At 41.3% G+C, this 26,716-nt stretch overlaps 1 protein-coding gene across 1 annotated transcript in view; it reads left to right on the top strand.

Moving 5' to 3' along the window:
• The window catches only part of RUNX1 (RUNX family transcription factor 1), a 114,133-nt gene that overhangs the window by 47,340 nt on the left and 40,077 nt on the right, over positions 1-26,716 (top strand). Inside the window, exon 4 of the mRNA XM_083361447.1 lies at positions 8,909-9,100. Coding sequence (XP_083217573.1) covers positions 8,909-9,100 — 192 coding nt within the window. The remainder of the gene's footprint in view (positions 1-8,908; positions 9,101-26,716) is intronic.

Here is a 26,716-nt window from a genome sequence, read left to right as displayed (position 1 = left end):
TTCATGGATCTTACATTCCAGGTTCCTATGGAGAAAGAATCTTTACAACATCGGACTTTCCTTTCACCACCAGACATATCCACAGCTGAGCGTCCTTTTGGCTTTGGCCCAGTCGCTTCATTCTTTCTGGCGCTACTAGTACTAGCCCTCTGCTCTTCCCCAGTAGCATATTGGACGCCTTCCGACCTGAGGGGCTCATCTTCCAGCGTCATATCGTTTTGCCTTTCGGTACTGTCCATAGGGTTTTCATGGCAAAGATACTGGAGTGGTTTGCCATTTCCTTCTCCAGTGGATCACGTTTTGTCAGAACTCTCTGCTATGACCTTTCCGTCTTGGGTGGCCCTGCACGGCATAGCTCATAGCTTCATTGAATTACGCAAGCCCCTTCGCCACGACAAGGCATTAATCCATGAAGGGGTCTCTTGGGTATGCTGTAGTAATAGATTTCTATGGTGGGCAAGAAGCTGGACTAATTTAATTCAAAAATCCCTTACAACCTTATTTATTTGTTTGTTGGTTTTTGTGATTTTCCTTTAAAATTGTAACAGCTAAGAAAATGTGTCCGTGGTGGGTTAGGCATGAAAGAAAGATTATGTCATAAGAGATGTCAATTAAAAATGCTCAGTGTGATGTGAGGGTGGGCTCTTGTTTATTGGGCGCTATTTAAATTTACACCTAGAGAATCTGAAGCACAAAAACAGGTGATTCCCCAAGATATAAAACTGGCACTGAAATAAATAGACATGGATATTATTTGATATGAGATAGAGAAAAGACATTAAGATTAAAGAAACAGTTACTAAATACAGACACACACACACATATCAGGATACATCAGGAATTCTTGAGGAATATATAATAATAATAACAACAACAATAATAATAATAATAATAATAATAATAATAATAATAATAATAATAATAATAATAATAATAATAATAATAATTTTATTTGTATACCGCCCTTCTCCCGAGGGACTCAGGGTGGTGAATAGGGCATACATATAAAAGTAGAGGAATACAAAAACTAAAAAAGAATTAAACAAGATGCCCAAGTTACAACAGTAGATTAAAATACATTTAAAATAGCAATAAAACCTAAACCCATCCCCCATCAGGCCAGGCCGGCTTGTTCGAACAAATAAGTCTTCAGATCGCATCGGAAGGAACGAAGGTCGGGCGCCATCCGGAGCTCAACCGGCAAATGATTCCATAAATCCAGGGCACCCACAGAGATGGACCTCCCCCTGGGGGCCACCAGACAACATTCTCTGACCGGTGGCACCCTGAGGAAGCCCTCTCTGTGGGAACGCACAGGGCGGAGGGAAGTTGACGCCGGCAGCAGGTGATCCCTAAGGTACTCCGGACTCATGCCATGTAGGGCTTTGAAAACCATTACCAGAACCTTGAATCTCACCCGGAAGACAACTGGGAGCCAATGCAGCTCACAGAGCAGAGGTGTAACATGGGGGTATCGGGAGACTCCCAACACAACTCTCGCGGCTGCATTCTGTACCAGTTGGAGCCTCCAAGTGGTCCTCAAGGGCAGCCCCATGTAGAGAGCATTGCAGTAGTCTAAACGAGAGGTCACGAGCGCATGAGTGACCGTACGCAGGGCATCCCGGTCTAGATAGGGCCGCAACTGGCGTACCAGGGAACCTGGGCGAAGGCCCCCCTAGTCACAACTATTATGTGGTCTTCCAAAGAAAGCTGTGAATCTAGGAGGACTCCCAAGTTGCGAGCCCTATCTACGGGAGGTAATAACTCACCCCCATAGAAAGAGATGGAATGTTCTGAATATCCCGAGATGCCGGTACGCACAGCCACTCAGTCTGCTCAAAAAAATAAAGGGAACACAAATTACTAACAAAGAATTAAGGGAGACTGAAATGCATTTCTAACTTATTAGTATCAGTCAGCCATACCCTTCTGAGATTCGAACCTGGGCTGATTGCACTTTAGGCAGTTGTTTTTACCTCTTGAGCCACAGGATCTCTCTCGCTTTTGTTAGCTTCTGCAAGGGGAGATATGTGTCAAATGTTAACTATTTAGATTACCTTGCTAGGCCCCAAACATGGGGCAAATCTTTATTTCCAGTTTTCAGCCTATCTTGAAGGCCATCGAACAGGCAGTAGTCATACCGGACAGCTCATATATTTGTGTAAATTACTAACAAAGAATTAAGGGAGACTGAAATGCATTTCTAACTTATTAGTTTTCATCAGTCAGCCATACCCTTCTGAGATTCGAACCTGGGCTGATTGCACTTTAGGCAGTTGTTTTTACCTCTTGAGCCACAGGATCTCTCTCGCTTTTGTTAGCTTCTGCAAGGGGAGATATGTGTCAAATGTTAACTATTTAGATTACCTTGCTAGGCCCCAAGTTTGGGGCCTAGCAAGGTAATCTAAATAGTTAACATTTGACATATATATATATATATATATATATATATATATATATATATATATATATATATATATATATATATATATATATATATATATATATATATATATATATATATATATATATATACATATATATACATATATATTTATTTATTTATTTTATTTTTATTTATTTTAATTCCATTTATATCCCGCCCTTCTCCGAAGACTCAGGGCGGCTTACAAGCTTAGCAGTAGCCTTCATTCTATGTATATGCCTGCTTATTAGGGCTTTCACACACACACCAAGCGGCATTATTACAAAGTCAGCTTAATTGCCCCCAACAATCTGGGTCCTCATTTTACCTACCTCGGAAGGATGGAAGGCTGAGTCAACCTTGAGCCTGGTGGGATGCGAACCTGCACTAATTGCAGGCAGCTGGTGTTACTTAAGGAGGCATTAGCCCACTGCTCCACCAAGGCTGTGGGCTAATATACATATATATATGCAGATCTAATACAAAATCAAGCTGAGCTTCCATCCCTACTACAATATGCTGTCTAGAGTTATCATCCTGAAGAATTCCTGATGTATCCTGATAGTAGTGACAATCTATTCTCCACTAATACCAGATCCTTCAATAATCTATTTCCTGTGATAAAAGCCACCTGTAAGTGTGGCACTATTTTATTTTAAGATCAGTGGGTGATATGTGCAATCATTGGAGGAGACGCCTAGCATATCTCCTTCTGCATGCCTAATTTCTCAGTCTGCATAGTTGGTTGTTGTCATGTGAAGCTTTCTCATTGTGTGAAGGAAAAGCAATAACAGTTTACAATTTTATTTATTTTTAAAGGGGGACAGGGCACAGGTTTTTGTGTGAAACCATCAGAGTGGGAGGATGACTCAATTATTGGCCAATAGGTGAGCAATTATAGTTCTCCATTCCTAGCTTATTGACAAAAATTTATTTATTTATTTTATTTGACAATTTTTGACTGTCTGTTTGGCTGTCTGTTCTCTGTGAGCTCTACAGATTCACAAATAAAACAGCCCAAATCCCAATGACATTTTCAAGAGAAATCATAAACAATGGATTTTGAATCAGAGCATTTGGACAATTTTGAAACAGTCTGTCCAAGCCAAGGACTTTGGGATACGGATAAGTAACAATTTTGGAAATAAGCTTTTATTGGAAAATGTGGGACATTGTGGGACACGTACAGGCTTAAGCTTTGCAGTGTCTAGTAAAATGTAAATTACCAAAACTGCCCTCTTCAAGAACTGACATAGCACATAAATGGTGAGATTAGGAACTCAATGGAAATTGTGGTAATGAAATTGGAAATGAAAGTAATTTTCTTCTAGTTAGGTTGGCTGGCTGCAGAAGGTTTTATGGATCATCATCTGCAATTTCAGTTTTGAACATAAGAGAAATGGTTTCACCATATTTTCTAAGATAAGTTAGTAAGGAATAATATTTTTATATCGGCAAAATAGAAAACATATGGTTCGCCCCATGCATGGCATTCTGGACTGGTTATTGTTATTCATTGACCCTGTCTTTTCAATCTTGCTCCTGACAGTTTGGGTTGACCACACCACTTCACTGTTGAAAATTAATACTAGTTGATTCCTTCTGTGCTGTTCATATGAAGCCAAAAAAAATAATAATGGGAAGAATAACCTGCCTGTTTGCTGTTTGGAAACTTCTCTGACGCTCTGATTTAAAAACACTATATAGTAGCTTACTATATCTCCTTGCAGCTGGAAAGAAAAGGGCAGGGAAAAGTATAATATTGCTTAAGATTAAACAGAAATGAATAAAATAGAAGTCTTGCTTGTCTCTAATGAAGTGTTTGAACAGTGAAAACATTGAAATTTCTCTTTCTTAAACAACCCACTCTAGACTTTAAATGTAAATACATTTATTTCAAAGAAATGAAAGGTCACTAGTTTTATCACAAGGTTATTTTGGTTCATGTTGTAAGGGTAAACATTCAAGCAAAAGCAAAATCTACTTTTCTTCCCACTATCCCATTTGTTAAGCAAAGTTTTGATGACTCAGGGCATGCATGAGCAATGGAATAGAGGATCTTTTCATTGCTAGAGTGCCTGTTGATTTAACGCAGTTTGGTTAGTAACTTTTTTTAACTCCTCAAAGGCAGGAAATAAAGTACTTCGGTTAGGTCAGTGTTTTTCAACCACTGTTCCGCGGCACACTAGTGTGCCGCGAGATGTTGCCTGGTGTGCTGTGGGAAAAATTGAAAAGTAATTATAAAATACTTTCTTTGTGTTTATTTGATTCCTATTCAAGAGAATTACTTTATATATAGTCAATATAGGCACAGAGTTAATTTTTTTAACATTTTCTAATGGTGGAGTGCCTCGTGATTTTTTTCATGAAACAAGTGTGCCTTTGCCCAAAAAAGGTTGAAAAACACTGGGTTAGGTTACTAGGGGTAGCTACATAAATTCTGCATGCTGGAATTTATTTCATGTGTTTACGTGTGCCTGCAGATTACAGAAAGCTTTGTGTTTTCTGTATTACCTCAATCTTTGTTGATGCTAGCACTACTGTTATGACTTCTGTTAATGGGCATTTCTACATGGGGATTCTTTATTAGTTTGAGAGCACCTTCTGCTCCGAGACCTCCAGAGATGGAGAAGCGAGCTGCTTTGTATTGACACTGTTTGTAAAGGAAATCTTTGCCTCCTGTTTTGTGTTGTTTTGTTTTGTTTTACAATGCTGTGGCTCTGTGGAGAGAAATCTTGCTGCACCTCTCCTCATAATTCCTGAGTTCCTATAAAGTCTGATAGCTCCAATGGCCACTCAGTGCACCCAGATCAGTTGATGCTGGGGTGCTGTTGTTTTTGTGTAGGAAAAAAAGACGTGAGGGGATTTTTGGTGCTATAGAACCTGCCACTGCTTTAGTGGAACTGTGAATCTGGCTCCTCGTTCTCTGCAGTTCAGGTTAGGGTTGATGACAAACAGCTTTTCAAAGTTTGGGGAAAGAAAATGATGGTGTGGAAATACTTACTGGCAATAAGTAAGATGATGATGGATGATATAGTACTTTGCCGATATAAAATATGTAGCATTTTGGCTAATAGCCTGCCGGGAGAACTCCAGAATGGATTATCAGAGTTTGGATGCAGAGCAAAGCTTATAGGTCTGCCTAGAAGTTTATTTCTCCAGATGGTTTCTAAGAGAAGGAGGAAAATGCAATTAGACAGGTCTGCCTCCCGCCCCTCCCCCCTTTTTTGTTGTGTGTGTGTGTAGCATCAAGTTTGGGAGCTCTCCAAGAAGAGAGGATGACCAAACTCTGAACACTGGAAATGGGATAGATAGAAGCTGAACAGGAAACAATTTCCTTCAGACGGAATTTCAGTGTTCTCTTAACAGATCGCTTTTTATAGTCTTATTTTATTTTTATAAGGGATGCGGTGGCTCAGTGGGTTAGGACGCTGAGCTTGTCGATCTGAAGGTCGGCAGTTTGGCAGGTCAAATCCCAAGTGCCGCATAACAGAGTGAGCGCCTGTTACTCGTCCCAGCTTCTGCCAACCTAGCAGTTCGAAAGCACGTAAAAATGCAAGTAGAAAAATAGGGACCACTGCGGTGGGAAGGTAACAGCGTTCCGTGCGCCTTTGGCGTCTAGTCATGCCGGTCACATGACCACAGAGACGTCCTTGGACAAGCGCTGGCTCTTCGGCTTTGAAACGGAGATGAGCACTGGCCCCTAGAGTCGGAAACAACTAGCATGCATGTGCTGGGGAACCTTTACCTTTTACCTTTATTTTTGTAGCTGTACAATTAGTGAGTAGAATAAGGGGACACAACATATACGTAAATTTGATTGGTTTTAATATTTCCTTTAGGTAAAAACTTTTACGTATATGGAGAGAGAGAGAGAGAGAGAGAGAGATCATTTTGGAAATTAGTTTAACTGTCAAGTAAATACTTGTTTTTAGACAGTTCCAAGGCCTACTAACACAACTTTGATTTAAGTGAATGCACAACTTTTATTTTAGCGAATCAGTTTTTATTCATGGCTATTTGTTTTTTAATGCTACAGCCCATCTTTTACAGTCCATCTACCTCAAGGCATCTTACATGGGGTTTAATCCCTACAACAGCAACCCTTGAAGTAGGCCAAGCTGAGAAAAAGTGACACCTCAAGTACCTTAACCACTACATTACATGAGGCATTCTTCTTGCAATTTATAAACTGAATAAGCATTTTTTTTAATTTTTCAGAATACCTAATTTGGAGGGGAGCAGATTAGGATAGAGGTGTTTTATAGGTGCTCTAACAAAGCTTATTTAGAATGCAGTTTTTTTAATTTCAGGTGGTCATTTTAAAAAACAAAGTTCTGTATGTATCTATATTGCAGAATAATTTCATTATCACAATTTTTACCACAGATGACACTAGACAACTTCTTGAAACCAGGCTATAGCAAACTAGCTGCAAAAAAAGTGGAGATGTCTATGTAGCCACTAGGAACTGAGTTCAAAGGATATTTACTGCTTTATATGATTTTTTTTAAAAAATAGTATTGTTTCTACATCTAGACTACTATTTAAAAGAGAGTACTTTACCCCTTGGAAACTGAAGAAAAATTAGTAAGCACTAATGAAGGGATAGTCTAGTCAACAAGGTGCTACAACACCTTTGTGTGAGGTCCATCAGCTCCCAAATTAATATATTATTATTAAATGGCTGGAAATATCACAAAATGTTTGTATTATATGGATAGAGGGGGAGACAGTATGTACAGGCTAGTAAATAGAAACCCAACAATATCAAGTTATGCATCCCTTCCACAAACATCTAGCACTGGTAAATCTCTAGTTATTTTTTTTTATTTTTAACTATGAGTATATGTACACAGGTTGTACATTAATAAAGATATTTTTTCATTCAAATAATTATACGAAGAGCACAAATCTTCACTATTCACATTTGTGTTTCTGGTTATGCTGTACATAAGAAGATGATTTGCATTTGAACTACAAAATTATCAGAAGAAAATATTGACTCTGGGCTGTTGTTGTTTTTTAGAAGAGCAGTAGGGAAATGGTATAAACTAAAGGGTGCAATATTGAATTCATTTCTGGTTCTAGATATGTCCTGCTTTCCTTTCATTCCAGAGATAATTGATAGCTTATTATAATGCTATCTCTGGAAGACTGTGCCAAAGAGTCTGGCAGAACAAAGAAGAGATAAGTTGTTCAAACTTCAGCACAAACTGTAAAATTTAATTTCAGTTACTAGCCCTTGCTTTTAAGCGTACATTTTTTTCTCAATTTTGCTAACTTCTTATCTTCACAAAAACCTGTTGGAGGGGGTGAAAGAATAGCTCTATTGGATTAAAAAAACTCTGTAACTCTAATGAAGGTTTAGATTTTTGCCCCCCCCAGATCTGCAGAATATACTTAACTTTTACAGACAATTGTTTGCAGCCTATTGTATGCAGTCTTAAATCTGAATTAAAACTCGAATGTGCAAAAGAATAAGATACTATGGATTTATTGCACATAAGGATCAGCAAGCTCCATTATGTTTTGGTGAGCTTCACAAAAAACCTGTCTGGGACTTAGCTCTTGGAAGTATACTAGTCTTCCCCAGCTACCCTGATGAAGATTAATAAGCTATGGTAAATAAATTTAAAACGAAATGGCATGGAGTAAAAAAAATAATTACAGACAAGGATCCCATAAAGTATATTACTTTATTTCTTTAGTCTTTAGCAAAGACTAAATAAATTAATAGAGAGGATAAGAAATAAAAGTCTCATATTTCAGGGTGACAATTTACTACCTTTTAAATCATAAAATGCCTGTTATCACCTGCTAAGCACGATAGGCATGTGTAGTCCTTGTCAGACCCTATTATAATGTACCATATGTTCTAGTACAGTTATGTAGGCATTTCTCTAGGGCAGGGGTGTCAAACTCAATTTCATTGAGGGCCGCATCAGCATTGTGGTTGCCCTCAGGGGGCTGGGTGGGTATGGCCTGGGTGGGCATGGCCTACTGGGTGGGCGTGGCTAGAGTGCGTATGGCCTACTGGGTGGGCGTGGCCAGCTCTACATCATTCGCGTCAAGGGTGCCTATGGGGGCCTGGGCAGGAGTGGGACAGATCTGAGGGTCTCTGGCAGAAGGAGGGTCTCTGGGCCAGGGCCAAGGCAGTGGGGGCCGTTCCCTCACTGTTTCCAGGATGGCTTCGCGGGCCGCATGAAACCACTTCGCGGGCCGGATCCGGCCCCCGGGCCTTGTGTTTGACATGTCTGCTCTAGGGGATCAAGGTTCCTATTCCAATCCAGCTGAAATTAGTCTTAGTTTCATTGAAATGTAGGATTTTAGTTAGACTGTTTGATATCATGCCTATGTAATATGGAACAGACCATTGGTTTTCTAAGTCCTGTAATGGATAATTACATACAGCCTCAGGTTGTGTATATCAATAAAACAATTTCTCCTTTTCTCCCTTCACCCACAATGTTTCCACAATAGGACATCGTCAGAAACTAGACGAGCAGACAAAGACTGGAAGTTTGTCCTTTTCAGAGCGCCTGAGTGAACTGGAACAGTTGCGTCGCACAGCTATAAGGGTTAGCCCACATCATCCAGCCCCAGCACCTAACCCAAGAGCTTCCTTGAACCACACAACTGCTTTTAATCCTCAGCCTCAGAGTCAGATTCAAGGTAAGCATCTGAATTTTCTCCCCACTCCATTCCCATCATGTAAAAGGTTGCTTATTGCCTGTTGGAGTCATTTTAAACAATTGATTATATAGGATGGCTTTTCGGGATGATTGCCCTTTCTCTTGGTTTTATATGGTACATATATATGTAACCATAGGGCACAGCTTCAACATATGAATAGGCTAGACCAGAGGTCTCCAACCTTTTGAGCACCAGGGACTGGTTCCATGGAGAGAGGTTTTTCTGCGGACCGGAGGAGGCGTGGTTTCATGTACTGCCTGCATCCCGCGGATGGGGCTTTGTTTGTTTGCGTGGACCGGTTTCTGGCATAGCCCGGTGCCGGTCCATGGACCGGGGATTGGGGACCCCTGGGCTAGATGGGGATGCAGGAAAACACGGGGGAATGTCCAGGCAAAGCAAGTGGGCTGTTGCTACTGCTGCTTCCTCCTACAACACCTGCACGAAATGATTCCTTCTTTAAGTTTGTCACCCCTGGGACCAAAATGTTATTAGAACTACTTTCCTCCCCGTTTCTAAATTTCTGAATTATTGTGGGGGTTCTTCTTTCTCCATTTTGTTGGAGTCTTACAGTATTGTAAAACATATGCAAAGTAATGTGTAAGGAAAGAGAGAACAGACCAATGCTTTTGCTAGAAAAAAGCTCTTTCATCCTGAAGAGCATTAAGTAGGGAAAACACTGACTTTCTGCACATCTATAGTTTATAGTTTATAGTTTATTTGATTTATATACCGCCCTTCTCCTTGGTAGGGACTCAGGGCGGTTCACAGGGCATATATAAAAAAGACAATACAAAAATTAAAAAAAGATTAAACCCATGCCCAATTAAAACAGTAATACAAATTTAAAAAACAATTAAAAACCCATAATCCCCCATCAGGCCAGACCAGCTATTTCAAACAGGTGGGTCTTCAGGCCCCGACGGAAAGTTCGGAGGTCTGGTGCCATCCGGAGCTCCACCGGCAGTTGATTCCATAATGCCGGGGCGCCCACAGAGAAGGCCCTCCCCCTGGGGGCCACCAGTCGGCATTCCCTGACTGGCGGCACCCTGAGGAGGCCCTCTCTGTGGGAACGCACAGGGCTGAGGGGAATCGATGCCGGCAGCAGGTGGTCCCTGAGGTATCCCGGACCCATGCCATGTAGGGACTTAAAGATCGTAACCAACACCTTGAACCTCACCCGAAAGACAACTGGTAACCAATGCAGCTCGCGGAGCAAAGGTGTAACATGGGAGTACCGGGAAACTCCCAAGACAACTCTCGCGGCCGCATTCTGTACCAGTTGGAGCCTCCGAGTGGTCTTCAAGGGAAGCCCCATGTAGAGAGCATTACAGTAGTCAAGGCGAGAGGTCACGAGCGCATGAGTGACCGTACACAGGGCGTCCCGGTTGAGATAGGGCCGCAACTGGCGCACCAGGCGAACCTGGGCGAAAGCCCCCCTAGTCACGGCCACTATATGATCTTCCAGGGTAAGCCGTGAATCTAGGAGGACTCCCAAGTTGCGAGCCCTATCCACGGGGGGTAAGAGCTCACCCCCCATAGAAAGAGATGGAACATTTTGAATGTCCCGGGATGCCGGAATGCACAGCCACTCAGTCTTGTCAGGGTTGAGTTGAAGTCTGTTCCTCCCCATCCAGACCCGAACCGCCTCCAGGCAACGGGACATCACGGCGAGGGCATCACTGGGGTGGTTTGGGGTCGAAAAGAAAAGTTGGATATCATCGGCATACTGATGATACCCAACTCCAAAACCACGAATGATCTCACCCAGCGGTTTCATATAGATGTTGAACAGGAGGGGCGAGAGAACCGACCCCTGAGGAACTCCACAAACGAGAGACCTAGGGGCCGATCTCTGCCCCCCTGCCAACACCGACTGCGAGCGTCCCAGGAGATAGGAGGAGAACCACTGAAGAACTGTGCCTCCCACTCCCAATCCCCTGAGACGCCGCAGCAAGATACCATGGTCGATGGTATCGAAAGCCGCTGAGAGGTCTAATAGGACTAGGACAGAGGAATATCCCCTATCCCGCGCCCTCCAGAGATCATTCACCAGAGCGACCAATGCCGTCTCCGTGCTGTACCCGGGCCTGAAACCCGATTGGTAGGGGTCCAGATAATCTGCTTCATCCAGGACTAGAGGGAGCTGATGCGCCACCACACTCTCAACAACCTTCGCAAGAAAGTGAAGGTTGGAGACTGGACGAAAGTTGTTCAAAACAGCTGGGTCCAGGGCAGGCTTCTTGAGGAGAGGTCTCACCACCGCCTCCTTCAAGACGGTGGGGAAATAACCCTCACTCAGAGAAGCAGATATAACCGCCTGGAGCCAGCCTCGTGTCCTCTCCCTAGCTGCATAAACCAGCCAGGAAGGGCACGGGTCCAACAAACATGTGGAGGAGCTCAGCCTCCCCATAATCCTGTCCACTTCATCAGGGGTCACAGAATCAAACTCTTCCCAGATAACATTGACAAGACCGCCCGTGTCCTGATCGCCTGACTCTGCCCAGCTGGAGTCCAAACCGGTCCGAATCCGAGCGATTTTATCCGACAGATGTTGACTAAATTCCTCGGCACGACCTTGCAAGGGATCCTCCCTCACCTCCTGATTAAGAAGTGAGCGAGTCACCCTAAACAATGCGGCCGGGCGATTATCTGCGGACGCGATGAGGGTGGAGAAGTAATTACACCTCGCCACCCTCATCGCTGCGAGATAAGACCTAATATAGGTTCTTAACCGCAACCGGTCGGGTTCGGATCGGCTAGACCTCCAGCAGCTCTCTAGGCCCCGTTTCCGACGCTTCATCTCCCGGAGCTCCGCGGAAAACCATGGAGCTCGCTGGGATCTGCGCCGGGTCAGGGGCCGCAAGGGTACAACCCGGTCAAGTGCCTCAGCGGCTGCCCTTTCCCAGGCTTCCACTAAGGCATCAGCCGAGCTGTGAGCAGTGGAGGCAGGTGGGGACCCCAGCGCCGCTTGGAATCTATCAGGATCCATTAAGCGTCTGGGGCGGTACCATCTAATTGGCTCCGTACCCCCACGGCGGGGGGTGGCAAAGCGGAAGACCAGCCGCAGGAGATGATGATCGGTCCATGACAGGGGCATAATAAATGGAGAGCCCCCACCTAGATCATCCAACCACCGTCTAGATAAAAAAATCAGGTCAAGGGTGTGGCCTCCCTCATGAGTTGGCTCTGAAATTACTTGCGTCAGGTCCATGGCCGCCATGGAAGCCATGAACTCCCGAGCTAGCTCGGATGAACCTCCCAGGGATGGTAGATTGAAGTCTCCCAAAACTATAAGTTTGGGAAACTCAACCACCAAACCCGAGAGGATATCGAGCAGCTCGGGCAGGGCTGCCGCTGTGCGACTAGGCGAAATGTACACCAGCAGCAAGCCCAACTGCGCCCCAGGACCAAATCTCATAAAGAGAGACTCACACCCGACTATCTGAGGAACGGTGGTCTCCCACGGACATAAGGTCTCCCTAATGGTAACCGCCACTCCCCCACCCCTACCTTGAGCTCGTGGCCGGTGTAGCACCCGGAAGCCTGGTGGGCAGAGGTCAACCAAAGGGACCCCACCCTCTGGGCCCAACCAAGTCTCCGTGATGCAAGCCAGGTCCGCATGCTCACCCTCAACTAAATCCCTAACGAGGGGAGCTTTATTAACCACGGACCTGGCATTCAGGTACACCAGCCGGAGTTCAGGAGGCTGCACATCCCCGCTCCCGGCACCTCGGGGAAGAACCAGAGGGTCGGAGCGCCTCACCGCTTGTAGACAGCGGAGACGGCCCTCCCAGTAACGATATGGCCCCCTGTCTATCCGCCTGCTGCCATTCCCCGTCGTGGGAATTGGTAATCCCACGACCCGCTCATGAGCCCCAGATGTAACCACAACCCGCTCCCCCCGAACGCCGTCAGACCCAGGCCTGGCCTGCAACAAAGTTGTTTGGCTACCCCCCACCGCCAGACAACCACTACCCCCCACCCCCCTCCCCAACCCCCTAAAAATTTTGACTAAAAAATTAACCAGGGGCCTCTTATTAAATTTATATCGAGAACCCCTGGCCTTACCCGGCCATCTCTCAGGGTCCCAATAATTGGGCCCCTCATCGAGACTAGGGATAGAAAAGAAGGCGGGACGCACCCAGGAGAGGGGGGCACCCCTGAGGGCGAGTAAGTCCGTATCGGAATATCGATGCATACAGTCAGCAAGTCCAGAGAGGGCAGTCCAATAATTAAAACCAACCGGAGGATCGAACGAAAGGAGTGGGACATTTGGGCCATCCACCAACCAACTGCCACTTGGTTGGATGCTCCCAGGGGCACACCACAACCCGTCCTCTCACAACGGGGCGCGAGTCTGCCTCCGGGGATGGTCCAAAATGCCCACCCTGGGTGGGGCAGCACCCACAGAGCTCCCACCTCTATGGGGCTGCCGATGTAAAACAGGCCACTCTCCCACTGTGGCCTGTGCCCAGGTCCGTCCCAGTCCCATCTGTCGCTTTCCAGTTCCAAATTCTCTGTAGAAGGTTGTTTCGCTTCAGAAAGACCAGGAGTAATTAAATGTTTGTTTTAAGCATTTGTATCTAAAAGGGACGCGGTGGCTCCGTGGGTTAGGATGCTGAGCTTGTTGATCGGAAGGTCAGCAGTTTGGCGGGTCGAATCCCGAGTGCCACATAGCAGAGTGAGCGCCTGTTACTCGTCCCAGCTTCTGCCAACTTAGCAGTTCGAAAGCACGTAAACAATGGAAGTAGAAAAATAGGGACCACTACGGTGGGTAGGTAACAGCGTTCCGTGCGCCTTTGGCATCTAGTCATGCTGGCCACATGACCACGGAGACGTCCTCGGACAAGCGCTGGCTCTTCGGCTTTGAAACGGAGATGAGCACCGGCCCCTAGAGTCGGAAACGACTAGCACACATGTGCAGGGGAACCTTTACTTTTACCTATCTAAAAGGAACTAAATGTTTTTTACTTTTAATATAGTAGCTCAATAGTGTTGTTTTTAATTAATTCAATATTTGGGGGATTATTTTTATAAAAACAAGACCATCAGATTTCTAAATAAATAGGTGAGTGTTCATATCATAGATTGCATTTGTGTTAAGAATGGTCAGTAACAAACCAACAAGATATTCACATATTGTTTTACACAGTGCTTTTTTTGTAAAAGAAAAAGGTGCCAGAACTCACACATGTCATACAACCCGCCTTGCCTACCCTACAAGGTTCCATCCAAAAAAGGTGCCGGAACTCCGTTCTGAGCGTTCTATGAGAAAAAAGCCCTGGTTTTACATATATTTTACTGAATTCATATGTAATCCACTCTCTTACAGTCACCCTCATGATTCAATGGCATATTGTTTTAGACCAGGAGTGTAGATTTTTATCTTCCCATGCACACATAATGGAGACAACAGTCTCCATAGCTTTGCATTATGGGGGGAGTTTGAGGAGGCTCTGAAATACTGGTTTACAATCTGCTTTATTTCAGAAGGCTTCAGAAGAATTATGAATTCTATTTCAAAGCATTTTTTTGGTTTTGAAAGTGGAGTTCATTCTTAATGGATACATGCTAATGAATATTTTATTTTTGTTCACTCAGAATGTATATGTAAGAGCATTCCATTGTATGGGAAGAAATAAATTTGAATTTATAAAGAACAGATACATTTGCACTTACTGCACGCAAAAATTCAAAACATTTGAGTTTGCTTCAAAAGGATATACAAATGTTTGCTACTGAGAATGTTTCTGGATTGCAACCTGATTTGTTTGCAGTAATATGCAAGCATAATATGCAAAGGTAATATACAGTAAAAGCAAAAATGTTTGGTCAAAGAACCTGTGGCACTCCAGTTGTTACTACCTACTATTCGTCTCAATCTTATTAAGCATGGCTAATGGTGACGGGTACTTGGAATTATTGTTCAAAATATAAGAAGGGCCAGATATTTTTTTACCTTTGATCTAAATAATCACTTTGTTGCTGTAGTATGGCATCAGCTTAACTTCATTTGTATTTATCTGACACTTAAGATCCACCAATGTTATTGAAATTTACTTTCCATAGAGTAATATGATGAAAATCTGGTATGCTTTAATAACAAAGCCCATTGTCTAGCTTATATTTTATGTTCTATAATAAAAACATATTCATGTATTATCTAACCATTGTCTTTGCAGTGAGATTATCTCTTGTTTCAACTTTCATTCCAAGCCATAGTAATGTATGCAAATTAAACCATTCATGCCCTGAGTATCAATTTTAAAATGTAATCAAGCTTTAAATAGATAAATGAATATGTTAAATAGCCTGATATCTAATAGGTAGTTTACCAAGTTATTAAACACATACACGACTAACAAGTTTGTAATAAGGATAGCAAGTGTGGGGTTTTTGTACAAAAATGAAAGAAACAACATTCATCCTTTGATACAGAAAAAAATTACGGTTTAGTTTTGTACCAGTTCACAGATCGGAGGAGAATATTGAACTGAAGTAGAGGGGGGAAACACATTGAAAGACAGAAAAGCCTGCTTTATGGGGACTGGAAATCTACTACCTCTGCTTATTACAGTAAAATCAGCATTGGAACACTTGCTGTATTGGATAGTATAGAACTTATCTGTCCTAACCTCTTCTAAGTATCATAAGTCTGCAAGAACCCATCCACCAAACATAGGCTGCTGTGATTAGTAGTCATTATGGTAAATGGCTATACTGGTAGACACAGCCGTTTGTCAGAATTTGCATCCTCCCTTCTTGTCTGTTCAAAAAGTGATGAGTTTACAGAAGTAAAACTTAGTTAAATCACTAGCTGAGTAATCACAAGTTTAACCATAGCAGAAGTCACTTCCTCTTTGCCTATGCAGACTGAGGGGAAGAATAGAGTAGCTTCTTCAATGGTCTTTTGATCTTGCACATCAAAGACCTAGCAAGCAAAAGCTTGATGTCCTGTTCATCTGCAACTCTGCCACCTGACTGGCCTGGAAGAGGAGACAAATGAAAGCAGTATGTTTTTTCATCCAACGGGTCCCTGGTCTCATGGATCAGTTGATCCGTGCCATCAGAGATAGCATTTTGAAAGAGCTGTTCTCATCTGTCACTTGCCTTCTGTGTACCTGTAGGGGGAAAAAGTTTTCATACCAACAAGATGGATGTTCATTTTAATGACACAATGAGAATAATATCTGGAACCCTTAAATCCATACTGCTCTCATGGCTCCATGTTCTTTCTGACATTGCCCCTCCTGATCTCAGGTGACAACAGACAGGCTGAGAGTGGTATAAGATAATTACGCCATTAACTGCTAGAGATCTTCCAATATAAAAAATATGTATTCTCTACCTCTCACCAGGCTTAAGTCTAGGAAAACATACTACGCTTCTATGATCTAGATGAAGAATGGCAATTAAGATGGACCACTTTTAATAATCATAACCACACACAGATCCAAGAAAGCCACTTCCAGGAAAGCAGTTTCCCCCCCCCCCCAAAATACGGAGCCACCTGAATAGAATTAGGACAGGTCATGTCAGAACTAAGGCAGAGCTCTTTAAGTGGAGAATGGCCAAGAGCCCACAATGTGACTGTGCTATTCTGGAACAAACTATGACATATATATTTCAAGAGTGTCTTGTCAGGAAATTTCAAGGCACCTAGGATAATCTTATCAAAGCCACACTAAAAACAGTTAGATGGTGAGCTTCTTCAGATATTGAATTATACCATCCATCCCATTGCAGTGCTGTGGTTCCATATTATGGTGATTTTATTATAGTTTAATATTTTATCTCCCATATTGTATCACCACATCTATCTGTCTATCTATCTATCTATCTATCTATCTATCTATCTATCTATCTATCTATCTATCTATCTATCTATCTATCTATCTATCTACCTACCTACCTACCTACCTACCTATCTACCTACCTACCTACCTATCTATCTATCTATCTATCTATCTATCTATCTATCTATCTATCTATCTATGCTTTATTTAAACTAAATTTGTATATCAATGATTACATGACCTCTGTAGATGCCATACACTAAATACTGTAAATAAATATTTTTCCTTCCCAGGATCAGGTGTTAAGCTTCCCAGCTAATGAGGGCAGGTGAGGTTGCATAGTATAGAGCATGGGTAGGCAACCTTTTATGACTCATGGCATCAGCATAGCATAGCTGACTCAGGAATTCTGGGAATTGAAGTCCATGAATCATAAAAGAGCCGAGGTTGCCTACCCCTGGTATAGAGGAAGGGATAGGCTGCTGATTTCCCCACAATCCCACAATAAGTTCAGCCTCTGCTGCCTCCTCCTCCTCCTCCTCCTCCTCCTCCTCCTCCTCCTCTGACTAGTCCATACCCCCATTACTGGTTAGCTGGCTGGACTGATCCCTTCAAAACCAGACTAGTTATTCTCCCACTTCCCAACCTGACTGGTTCTAGAGCACGGGTCTAGGGACTATAGGAAGACATGCTCAGTCTAGCCTAAACTGCTCGATGGACCAAGAGTCTCCTGATTGCAAGCTGGATAAATGTGCCAATATGTATTGTTGGCAAAAACTATATCAGAATAAGGAGAAAATTGCTTCTTTAACACTTAACCACCTCGCATCTGGAAGGGACTGGGAATAACATGAAGGAACATTGTAATATATAGCAGAAGAAAGAGGCATATTGTGCCATGGTTAGTGGTAAGTGCAGAAAGGTCTTATGAGAGCATATTACTTGCTTTTTAATCTACTTTCCCATCTGGTTTTTCACAAGCTGGGAAACCAACACCACAAAATGTATACAAGCTGAAAGGTTAAAATAAACTTTGGATTTCTAACAGGTTAGTAGTTTTGTTATAAAAATAGGCTCATAGAGCATAATAACCAGTCATTGCTGACTTCTACAAATACGGTTGATTTTGTACATAAAAGAGAACATGTTTCTCTGTGTTTAGAAATTTAAAGCCTATACCTTCACAGGAGAGAAATGAAATTAATATTCTTGCTTATGATATAGATTTTCAACATTTATTATTTTACAAACAACTTATCAGTTTAGGAAAAATAATAATTTGGCTTCTAAAGAAACCACCATGAAGGTATTGATGTAAAACTAGATTACTTATTCTAGGTTAATAACAATAATCTTTCATGGATGATCTAACTATTTTTTATTTGTTTTGTTTATGGGTGTTATATTTGTGTGTGGAGTAGGTCAGCAAGTTTAACTGAATGAGAATGATGCAGAATCCAGCCTACAGTTTACTCTATTAAAAACTGAATTAGTTATATGCTTTGCTTTTATTTCAGACGTAAGTATTGCTCTGATAGTAGAGAGATAGTGAGGGCATTTTCCAAATCACTTTTTTTAATAATTCAATGCTCCCTTTTAAAATAAATGTTTGTCATTACTTTTTTACATGGAGAAAATGAACTGAAAAGATATCCAACTAACAAACTGCTGACTGTCTTTAAGAATAAGTACATTAAACAACTCCTCCCTAACCTTCTCATGTTAAATGAATTTTAATCCCTAGTTCTTTTTATTGTAAAGGAATGTAAAGGGATAAACCTAACCTTTTGTAAGGTGTGTTGACTCAAAAAATGCTTGCCAGAACTTCCACAAGAAGAACAAAATGGCATTTTACTAAAAGAATAAAGTGGATTATTTGCTGACCAGTTTATTAAAAAAGGGGGAAATTTATGCTTATATTTTTCTTGTTTCCTTCCAGGTGCAAAACGTTTTGTGTAAGAGATGTTTTCAAGGTCTGTGCTATCATAATTTTTTGTTGAAAACATCCATCATTATCATAGTTCCCATGAACGGAAGGAACATGCTGGCATAGTATACAAGAATTTTTTAAAAGTATTGTTACCATAGTCTGATAGATTTGGATATTTTAACTTTGAAATCTGTCTGGATCTGCTAGAAAAGGTTAATGCCAGTGTTCTAAGGACACAGGTGACATTTAGTCTAGACTTCTCATAACTAATCTTTTCTAATGTAAAATATTGTGGTGACAGAGTTTAATCAACATTGGCTAACCTCTGAAAACTAAGGAGAGTTGGACTTAGTAAGTACTTAGTATTTAGTCCAAGATGAGAGACCAACAGGAAATCCCACAGCTAGACTAGCGTGTTGATAAGCAGCCCAGAAGAAGGTAATGGCAAATCACATTCATACGGTTGCCAAGAAAACTACATTGGCATGTCCATAGAGTTACTTCAATTAAAAAAATATTAACTTTTTCCAAAAATAAATTTGTACGCTAATTCCTCTCATCAGTAACCACTCCCCCCCCCACCCTTTTTAACTCTGTTTGCTGCTAGGGTTTCATCTTTCTCTTATGTCTTATGGGTGGTTATGAGCAACTGCTATTAGTGGATTTACTTACTTACAAAGTATTTATAGCTTTCCTTTTATCCAAGGGATCTTACTGAAGATTACGATTCATGTTAAAATTGTGTATTAAAATAGTACTTCCTTAGATGTCTTATGAATCTGGATGCCTTCCAGATGGTGTTTGAGAATTTTCCTGGCAATCTGGTAGACTTTACTCACTAAGTGCCTCTTGACCTCTAGAATTACAAAGCCACCCAGATATTTGGCATGTTGTTCTGAAGTAGCTTTTGTCAGATGATCTTGGGAAATTCCTTGATTTACTAAGGACCCCCCAGAGTTGAGGCAATAGAAGTGATATGTGGACTGCCAATGGAGATAGACAAGAGAATCTGACTCAGCTCAATGCAATAATGGCACTGAAATTTTAGTACTTCTCCACCCTTATTGCATCATCAGATTATTGTCCAGCAACATTCTTCATTGTGGTCTGCATCCTTTTTTCAGTAATTGGGAAGGCTGACGATTGGGCCAGGGGAACTTTTCCCAGAAAATTTTGCAAATGAAGTTGTTCACATTTCCTGAATCTTTGACTCTTTACATGTTGTAATGTTGTAATATTATTGCCATCTCTCTTGGCAATGTTTGATGTCTTCAACTATGTTAACTTCTAGGTCAATGTTGCTCAACCTTGGCAACTTTAAAATGTGTGGATATTGAAGTAAATAACACAGCTGGTTGGGGAATTCTTAGAAGTTGAAGTCCACAGGTCTTAAAATTGCTAAGGCTGAGAAACACTGTTCTGTGCTATCTGCAAGAGCTGGGAATTGGAGATATTGTTTTGCTCCCTCGTGAGCGGGACATTCCAGTTGATGGAAGGAGGAGACATTAGTTTAGTCTCTCTTGTGGAGTGTCCTAAGATTCAGTCCTTTCTTTCCTACTTTTTAACATTTGTATGAAAATACTGTATAAGCTCACCCCTTCCCTACATGTATCCCTGTATCTTCCCTACACTGAAGATTATTTCTGGTTGAGCCAGAGTTAATGTGGAAATCTTGATGCCCGGAGGCTGTTTTGTGTACTGTATCGGACAAAATAAGCCAACAAGACAAAGCTACTGGTTGTTCAGAACAACAGTTAGTCAACAATGGGACAGCATGGGACTCCTCCTGAAGGAACATGTTTACTACTTGTGGATCTCCCTAGCCCATGGGTCCCCAACCCCCGGTCCGTGGACCGGTACCCTTCCATAGCCCATTGGGAACTGCTGCACTAGCTGCTGGTCCCACAAAGCCAGGACGGTTGGGGACTGCTACCCTAGCCTTAAAGCTACTGCTGGATAGGCAAGAAGAAGCCATGGCACCCTGCTTAGCAGGTGCACCAATTGCCCTAGCTGGAGCAGGAGGTTTTTGGTGATATTTATTCATACCCCAAAAGGGACGCGGTGGCTCAGTGGGTTGGAATGCTGAGCTTGTCGATCAGAAGGTCGGCAGTTTGGCGGGTCGAATCCCGAGTGCAACATAACAGAGTGAGGGCATGTTACTCGTCCCAGCTTCTGCCAATCTAGCAGTTCGAAAGCACGTAAAAAATACAAGTAGAAAAATAGGGACCACTACGGTGGGAAGGTAACAGCGTTCCGTGTGCCTTTGGCGTCTAGTCATGCCGGCCACATGACCATGGAGATGTCCTCGGACAAGCGCTGGCTCTTCGGCTTTGAAACGGAGATGAGCACCAACCTCTAGAGTTGGAAACGACTAGCACGCATGTGTGGGGAAACCTTTACCTTTACCGTTTATTCATACCCCAATCATTCCATATTTAGACAATTAACGCACTGTACTTGAGGCTGTCTGTAAGGATCCCTCAAAACTGCTGTTGCAGTTGCAAATGCAGCTATATATATATTCGAATCTCAGAAGGGTATGACTGACTGATGAAGACTAATGAGTCAGAAATGCATCTCAGCCTCCCTTAATTCTTTGTTAGTAATTTACACAAATATATGAACTGTCCGGTGTGACTACAGCCTGTTTGATGGCCTTTGAGATAAGGCTGAAAACAGGAAATAAAGATTTGCCCCATGTTTGGGGCCTAGCAAGGTAATCTAATAGTTAACATATGACACATATCTCTCCCCTTGCAGAAAGCTAACAAAGCGAGAGAGAACCTGTGGCTCAAGAGGTAAAAACACTGCCTAATGTGCAATCAGCCCAGGTTCAAATCTCAGAAGGGTATGACTGACTAATGAAGACTAATGAGTCAGAAATGCATCTCAGCCTCCCTTAATTCTTTGTTAGTAATTTACACAAATACACAGGTTTATTCCCTTTGTGTGTATTGGAACACAACAAAAAAGGGAGGAAAAAAAGCAAATTGGACATAATGTCAAACAAAACATTGGGTCCGACGGGCGAACCGAAGCCACCAGTATATTTCTGAGCGTACTGGCATGAAATGTTTGTTTAATTTGTCTGTCAGCTCTGAGTAGGAGACGGTGTTGATTGGGTCAGGATTGCAGAGTCCGCTGGCAATGTCGTAGACTGCTGGCCCACTGAGGCAAAGTAAAGCCGCGGTCTTTAGGCGGTTCTCCGTTATTCTGTTGAAAAGGAGGTAGCCCTCTACCTGTCCCAAGTGCGACTCCCATCACTCAGGATATCGAATATCGAATTCTCTGATCTGTCCCAGCGTAGTCATGCCGTCCCAGTGAATGCTGCTTCGCGGATTTCTTTGGGGACGAGTTTCCCCAGTGACTTCAGCTTAGTGACAGTCAGCTCGTGACTTCGCTCAGTGATTAACTCCGTGAAGCAGTACCACCCTTGTCGCCAGATGTAATGTCTCGAGCGGGTTCCTGGTCATAAAGGACAGCAGACTTGGTGGATTTCAGCTGGTTTATTTCATCTCCTCAGGAACGCTGACAGCGCGTTTAAAACCCCCTTTTATACTATAGCTGGCGAGTCTTCACCCAATCCCCAGCCGAGGATTCTCCCGCCGCTTGTGTTCTTAACCAATAAGCGGTAACCGCGTGTGGAGCTGTCAACTCGCATATATATATATATATATATATATATATATATATATATATATATATATATATATATACACACACACACACACACACACACACACACACACACACAAATGAGTAAAAGTGTCCAACGTGTTGTTTTTCATCTATAAAACTTTCTATAGTTTGGCTTCTAGGTGTCTTCAGGACTATCACCTCCAAACAGAATTGATACATCCAGTAAGTTGTTTGTGGGAGAAGATGGTAGCAGTTATCCATTTGTAAAAGGCAAGAGGAATTTGGAGCCAGAATCAGTGCTTTTCTGTGATAGTCCAAACTGGCAGCTTACTAAAATTGAACTCCAGAGAAAATTTATAGAACAGTGTATTGGTGCTATCTGTGTTTTGGTGGTGTGGTTGGTTGATATATTGTAACATTTTTATGAGTTTTATGTTCATGTTATAACATGTTTTATGTCTTTAACTACCAGGAGGATTAGCTGATTATGGCACTATACAAAACTAATAAATATGAAAATATTTATTTGTTTTATGAAAATAAAACAAATGAAATAAAATCATAAAACCAAATGAAAATACATTTAAATACACATTATTCTGTTAGATGTGTACATTAAAATTAGAGTGCATCCTTGCAATTCTTCCCTCAACTTCCATTTGTTGCTTTTAGAAATTAGGACACAGCAAGGATTAAAGTGGCATTGTCGTAGCTATGCTTCATGCTCCTGATACTTGTGGAAAATCATACTTCTTGGAAACCACCAAAGTCTTTCCATTGGCACAATCATTTCCCTCACTGGAATAAGATAGGAAAAATCTTTTTCAGTCCTCTAGATGTCTTCAAAATTTGCTCTGGGAGATTAAAACTGCTAACTCGTAGGAAGAGAAATTGTAGATGGGAAAGAGAAAGGGAGAAAATCCAGTGATCTGAACAGATTGCCATTCATGCAACATTGGATTTTGACTAGTGACTTCCATTCAGAATGTTGCAGAGGTTGTTTATTATTTGTTAATAAACAATAAAATCGTCAAAATGATTCCTTCCAGCTGTTTTCTGTCCCTACAAACATTGTGCAGACATTTTAACTAGCAAATAGTAACGAATTGCTTTCAATGTATTTGTGGTAAGATAAAGAACAATTTTTGTACATGTTTACAAGCTATTAACCTGAACTAATGGTTGGGGGGGATAAGGGATAAGACAACATGTCTCTTGTTGCAGTTAGAAGAACACTTTATCTGAAGAAACATATTCAGGAAAATTACATTAGGAAAAAACTCCTTGCTCGTGCACTTTTGCTCTTAGATGTTCTAATATAGTGTGAGGAACGCATTTCACAGGGAATTCCGTTTTCTTCTTAAGCAGTTACACTGCTAGAGAGAATTATACTTTATTGGCTTTAGGGCAAAAAGAGGTTTTTTTTCATCTCAGAGTTATCATTTTGCAGGTCAAATATGAGCGTCCCCAAGGAGTACAGTATCTTAAAAAGAAAAATCTTAGCAATACTAACTAAAATAAAACCAGTTGGCTATATCAACATCTTTACCTAGCACACCAATATAACCTGAACTTTATGACATTATTTTTAATTCCTCTCTCTCTCTCTCTCTCTCTCTCTCTCTCTCTCTCTCTCTCTCTCTCTCTCTCTCTCTCTCTCTCTCTCTCTCTCTCTCTCTCTCACACACACACACACACACACACACTAATAATTATGTAAAGTAAAAACTATTAAACAACCATCCCTAACTCTTTACGTGACCAAGAGAGTGTTCCTTCACAATAAAATTATCTTTAGAAATAAGAGAAAAAGCATGTATTTTTCAGTTTCATTAGCTGTCAATCTACTCATATCAGTTTGTAATTTGATGCCTTACCTTCTGTAGGCTGTTCCTGTTATCTGACATTTGCTGGTCATTTGGACTGTCCAAAATTTCAGTGGGAGATAATTGGGCTTCAGGGCTCAACCCTGGATGTCAGATCTAATGGTATCACTACTCCATGAGTTTCTCCTTTGTTGTACAATCTATGTGTTTTTCCTAAACCCACATTCGTTCGTTCGTTCGTTCGTTCGTTCGTTCATTCATTCATTCATTCAGTTTAATGGCTGCCAAACTCCAAACTCTAAGCAGCTTACAACATAAACAAGGAAAACAATAAAAATATTTAGTTTAAAATAATGATGTGACTACGTACAAGGAGATCCTAAGTTTGGAAAGAAATGTTTGGTGTTTGAAATCATATAGCCTCTTGCGAGAAGAGAAGGTTGTTCAAAACTGGTTTCAATATACTCAGTTACGGGCCAGGTGGAAAGAAGATCAGAAAAATGGTTTTACAATGACTGATGAAAATTTGATAAAGCAAATTAGAAATCAGGGACCAGCACATATTAAACGGATATATCTTGCGTTGATAGAGATTGATTCAGAAACAGAACTTGTTAAGGATTGTATGATAAAATGGGCCCAAAACATCCAGGAAGTTATCACAATGGACACGTGGGAAAAGATTTGGGTGAGGAACGTAAAATTTACACAAGCTCAAAATCTAAGAGAGAATTTTTACAAAATGTTTTATAGATGGCATTTAGATCCTAAAAAGCTTGCAAGTATGTATCCGAATTATCAGCCTAAATGTTGGAGGTGCGGTGATGAAGATGCAACATATTTTCATATATGGTGGACATGTAAAAAGGTTAAGGCTTTTTGGATAAAAGTTTGGTGGAACATGCAGAAGATTTTTAAACAGAGGATAAAGTTTTGTCCGCAACTTTTTTTGTTGGGAATAATTACAGATGCTACAGTTGTGGACACTAAGTTGATGTTGCATTTAATTACGGCAGCAAGACTCTTGATAGGTCAGTATTGGAAGAAAGAGGAATTGCCGACTATAGAAGAGTGGACTTTAAAGGTTTCCGACCTGGCAGAGATGGCGAAGATTTCGGCCTATTTGAAAGATCATTCGCAAGAACGTTATATTATGGAATGGAGAAAATGGATTGAGTTTATCCAGAATAAGTATAGGGTTAAGAAGTTTTATGTAGCATTTGAATAAGTCTTCTTTCTTTTTTCTTCTTTTTTTCTTTTAGTTTTTTTATATATATATTTAATATTACTAAGGCTTGTTTTATCCTATATAAGCTAGAGAGTGATGGATTTTAGAGTTTATAGTTGTTAGTATATGATTGTTTATGATTTTTTTTTATATATACCTTGTATTTAGCTCTGGGAAGTCGGGGGGGGGAGGGGGGGGAGGGGGGAGAGGTAGGGGGGGGAGGGAGAAGGGAGGGGGAGGGGGGGTTTTAAAGAAAAATTGTATGTTAAAACTTTTCAATAAAAAATAAATAAATAAAAATATTTAGTTAATTGTTTTCTGTCATAGTGTGATGAAGGAAACCATCCAAGAAAGAACCACAATGGATGAGTTTGTGTATAGCAATAAAGCAAAAAAACATAAATAAACCACATGATGCCTTATTAAAGTGGGAGACAGCTCTAAAGAACAGAGTTGCTAGCTTTCTATGGGTGTGGAATAATATACTACATAGAAGAGAAAACTTGTGCCTATTTCTGTGTGCATGGAAATAATCATAAAAGACTCATGTCTTGTATTTAGACCACATCAGATCTTGTAATCAGAGTGCCTGAAAACAATGCTTATTTGCCACCTAGCAGGACATTTCAAGGTTAATAAAACGACAAATAAAAAGGTGGATTAAAAACAGCCCCACCACTGAGAGAATGAGATGTTTACCATACATTAAGCAAAATAAGATCATTTTTAATGCTTTATATCCCCAAATCATCCTGAAGGCTTGGGAAAGGAAACAACCAGCTCTGCAAAGCTAGCCAAATATGACACGATCAGCATAATGGTGAATTAAGTACTCAAAGCATTTTATATATGTGTTATCTTAGTAATCCTTACAACAGCATTATGGAATAAAATTAGTGAGTGTAAAATACAATATTAGAATGGGAGTTTAGGTAAGGGAGGTAGACTTGTCTAAGACCTCCTAGTCAGATTGTTTTTTTAAAAAAGAACTTAAACATGTAATCTATTTTCTTAACAATGTGTTATCTATAATAACCATTGCAGATTAAAATATGCACATACAGTATACTAGATGTAACAAAGCAAGTTAATTTTAATCAACACTCCCTTTACTTGCTTGCTTGCTGACATAAGCTTTTTTTTTAAAGAAATTGCTAGAATACAGCCTCGAAAATG

This window comes from Vipera ursinii, assembly GCF_947247035.1.
Source record: "Vipera ursinii genome assembly, chromosome: 4".
Classification (NCBI taxonomy): domain Eukaryota; kingdom Metazoa; phylum Chordata; class Lepidosauria; order Squamata; family Viperidae; genus Vipera; species Vipera ursinii.
The sequence above is the reverse complement of the archived record's forward strand: the minus strand, read 5'-3'. Positions and strand labels throughout refer to the sequence as shown.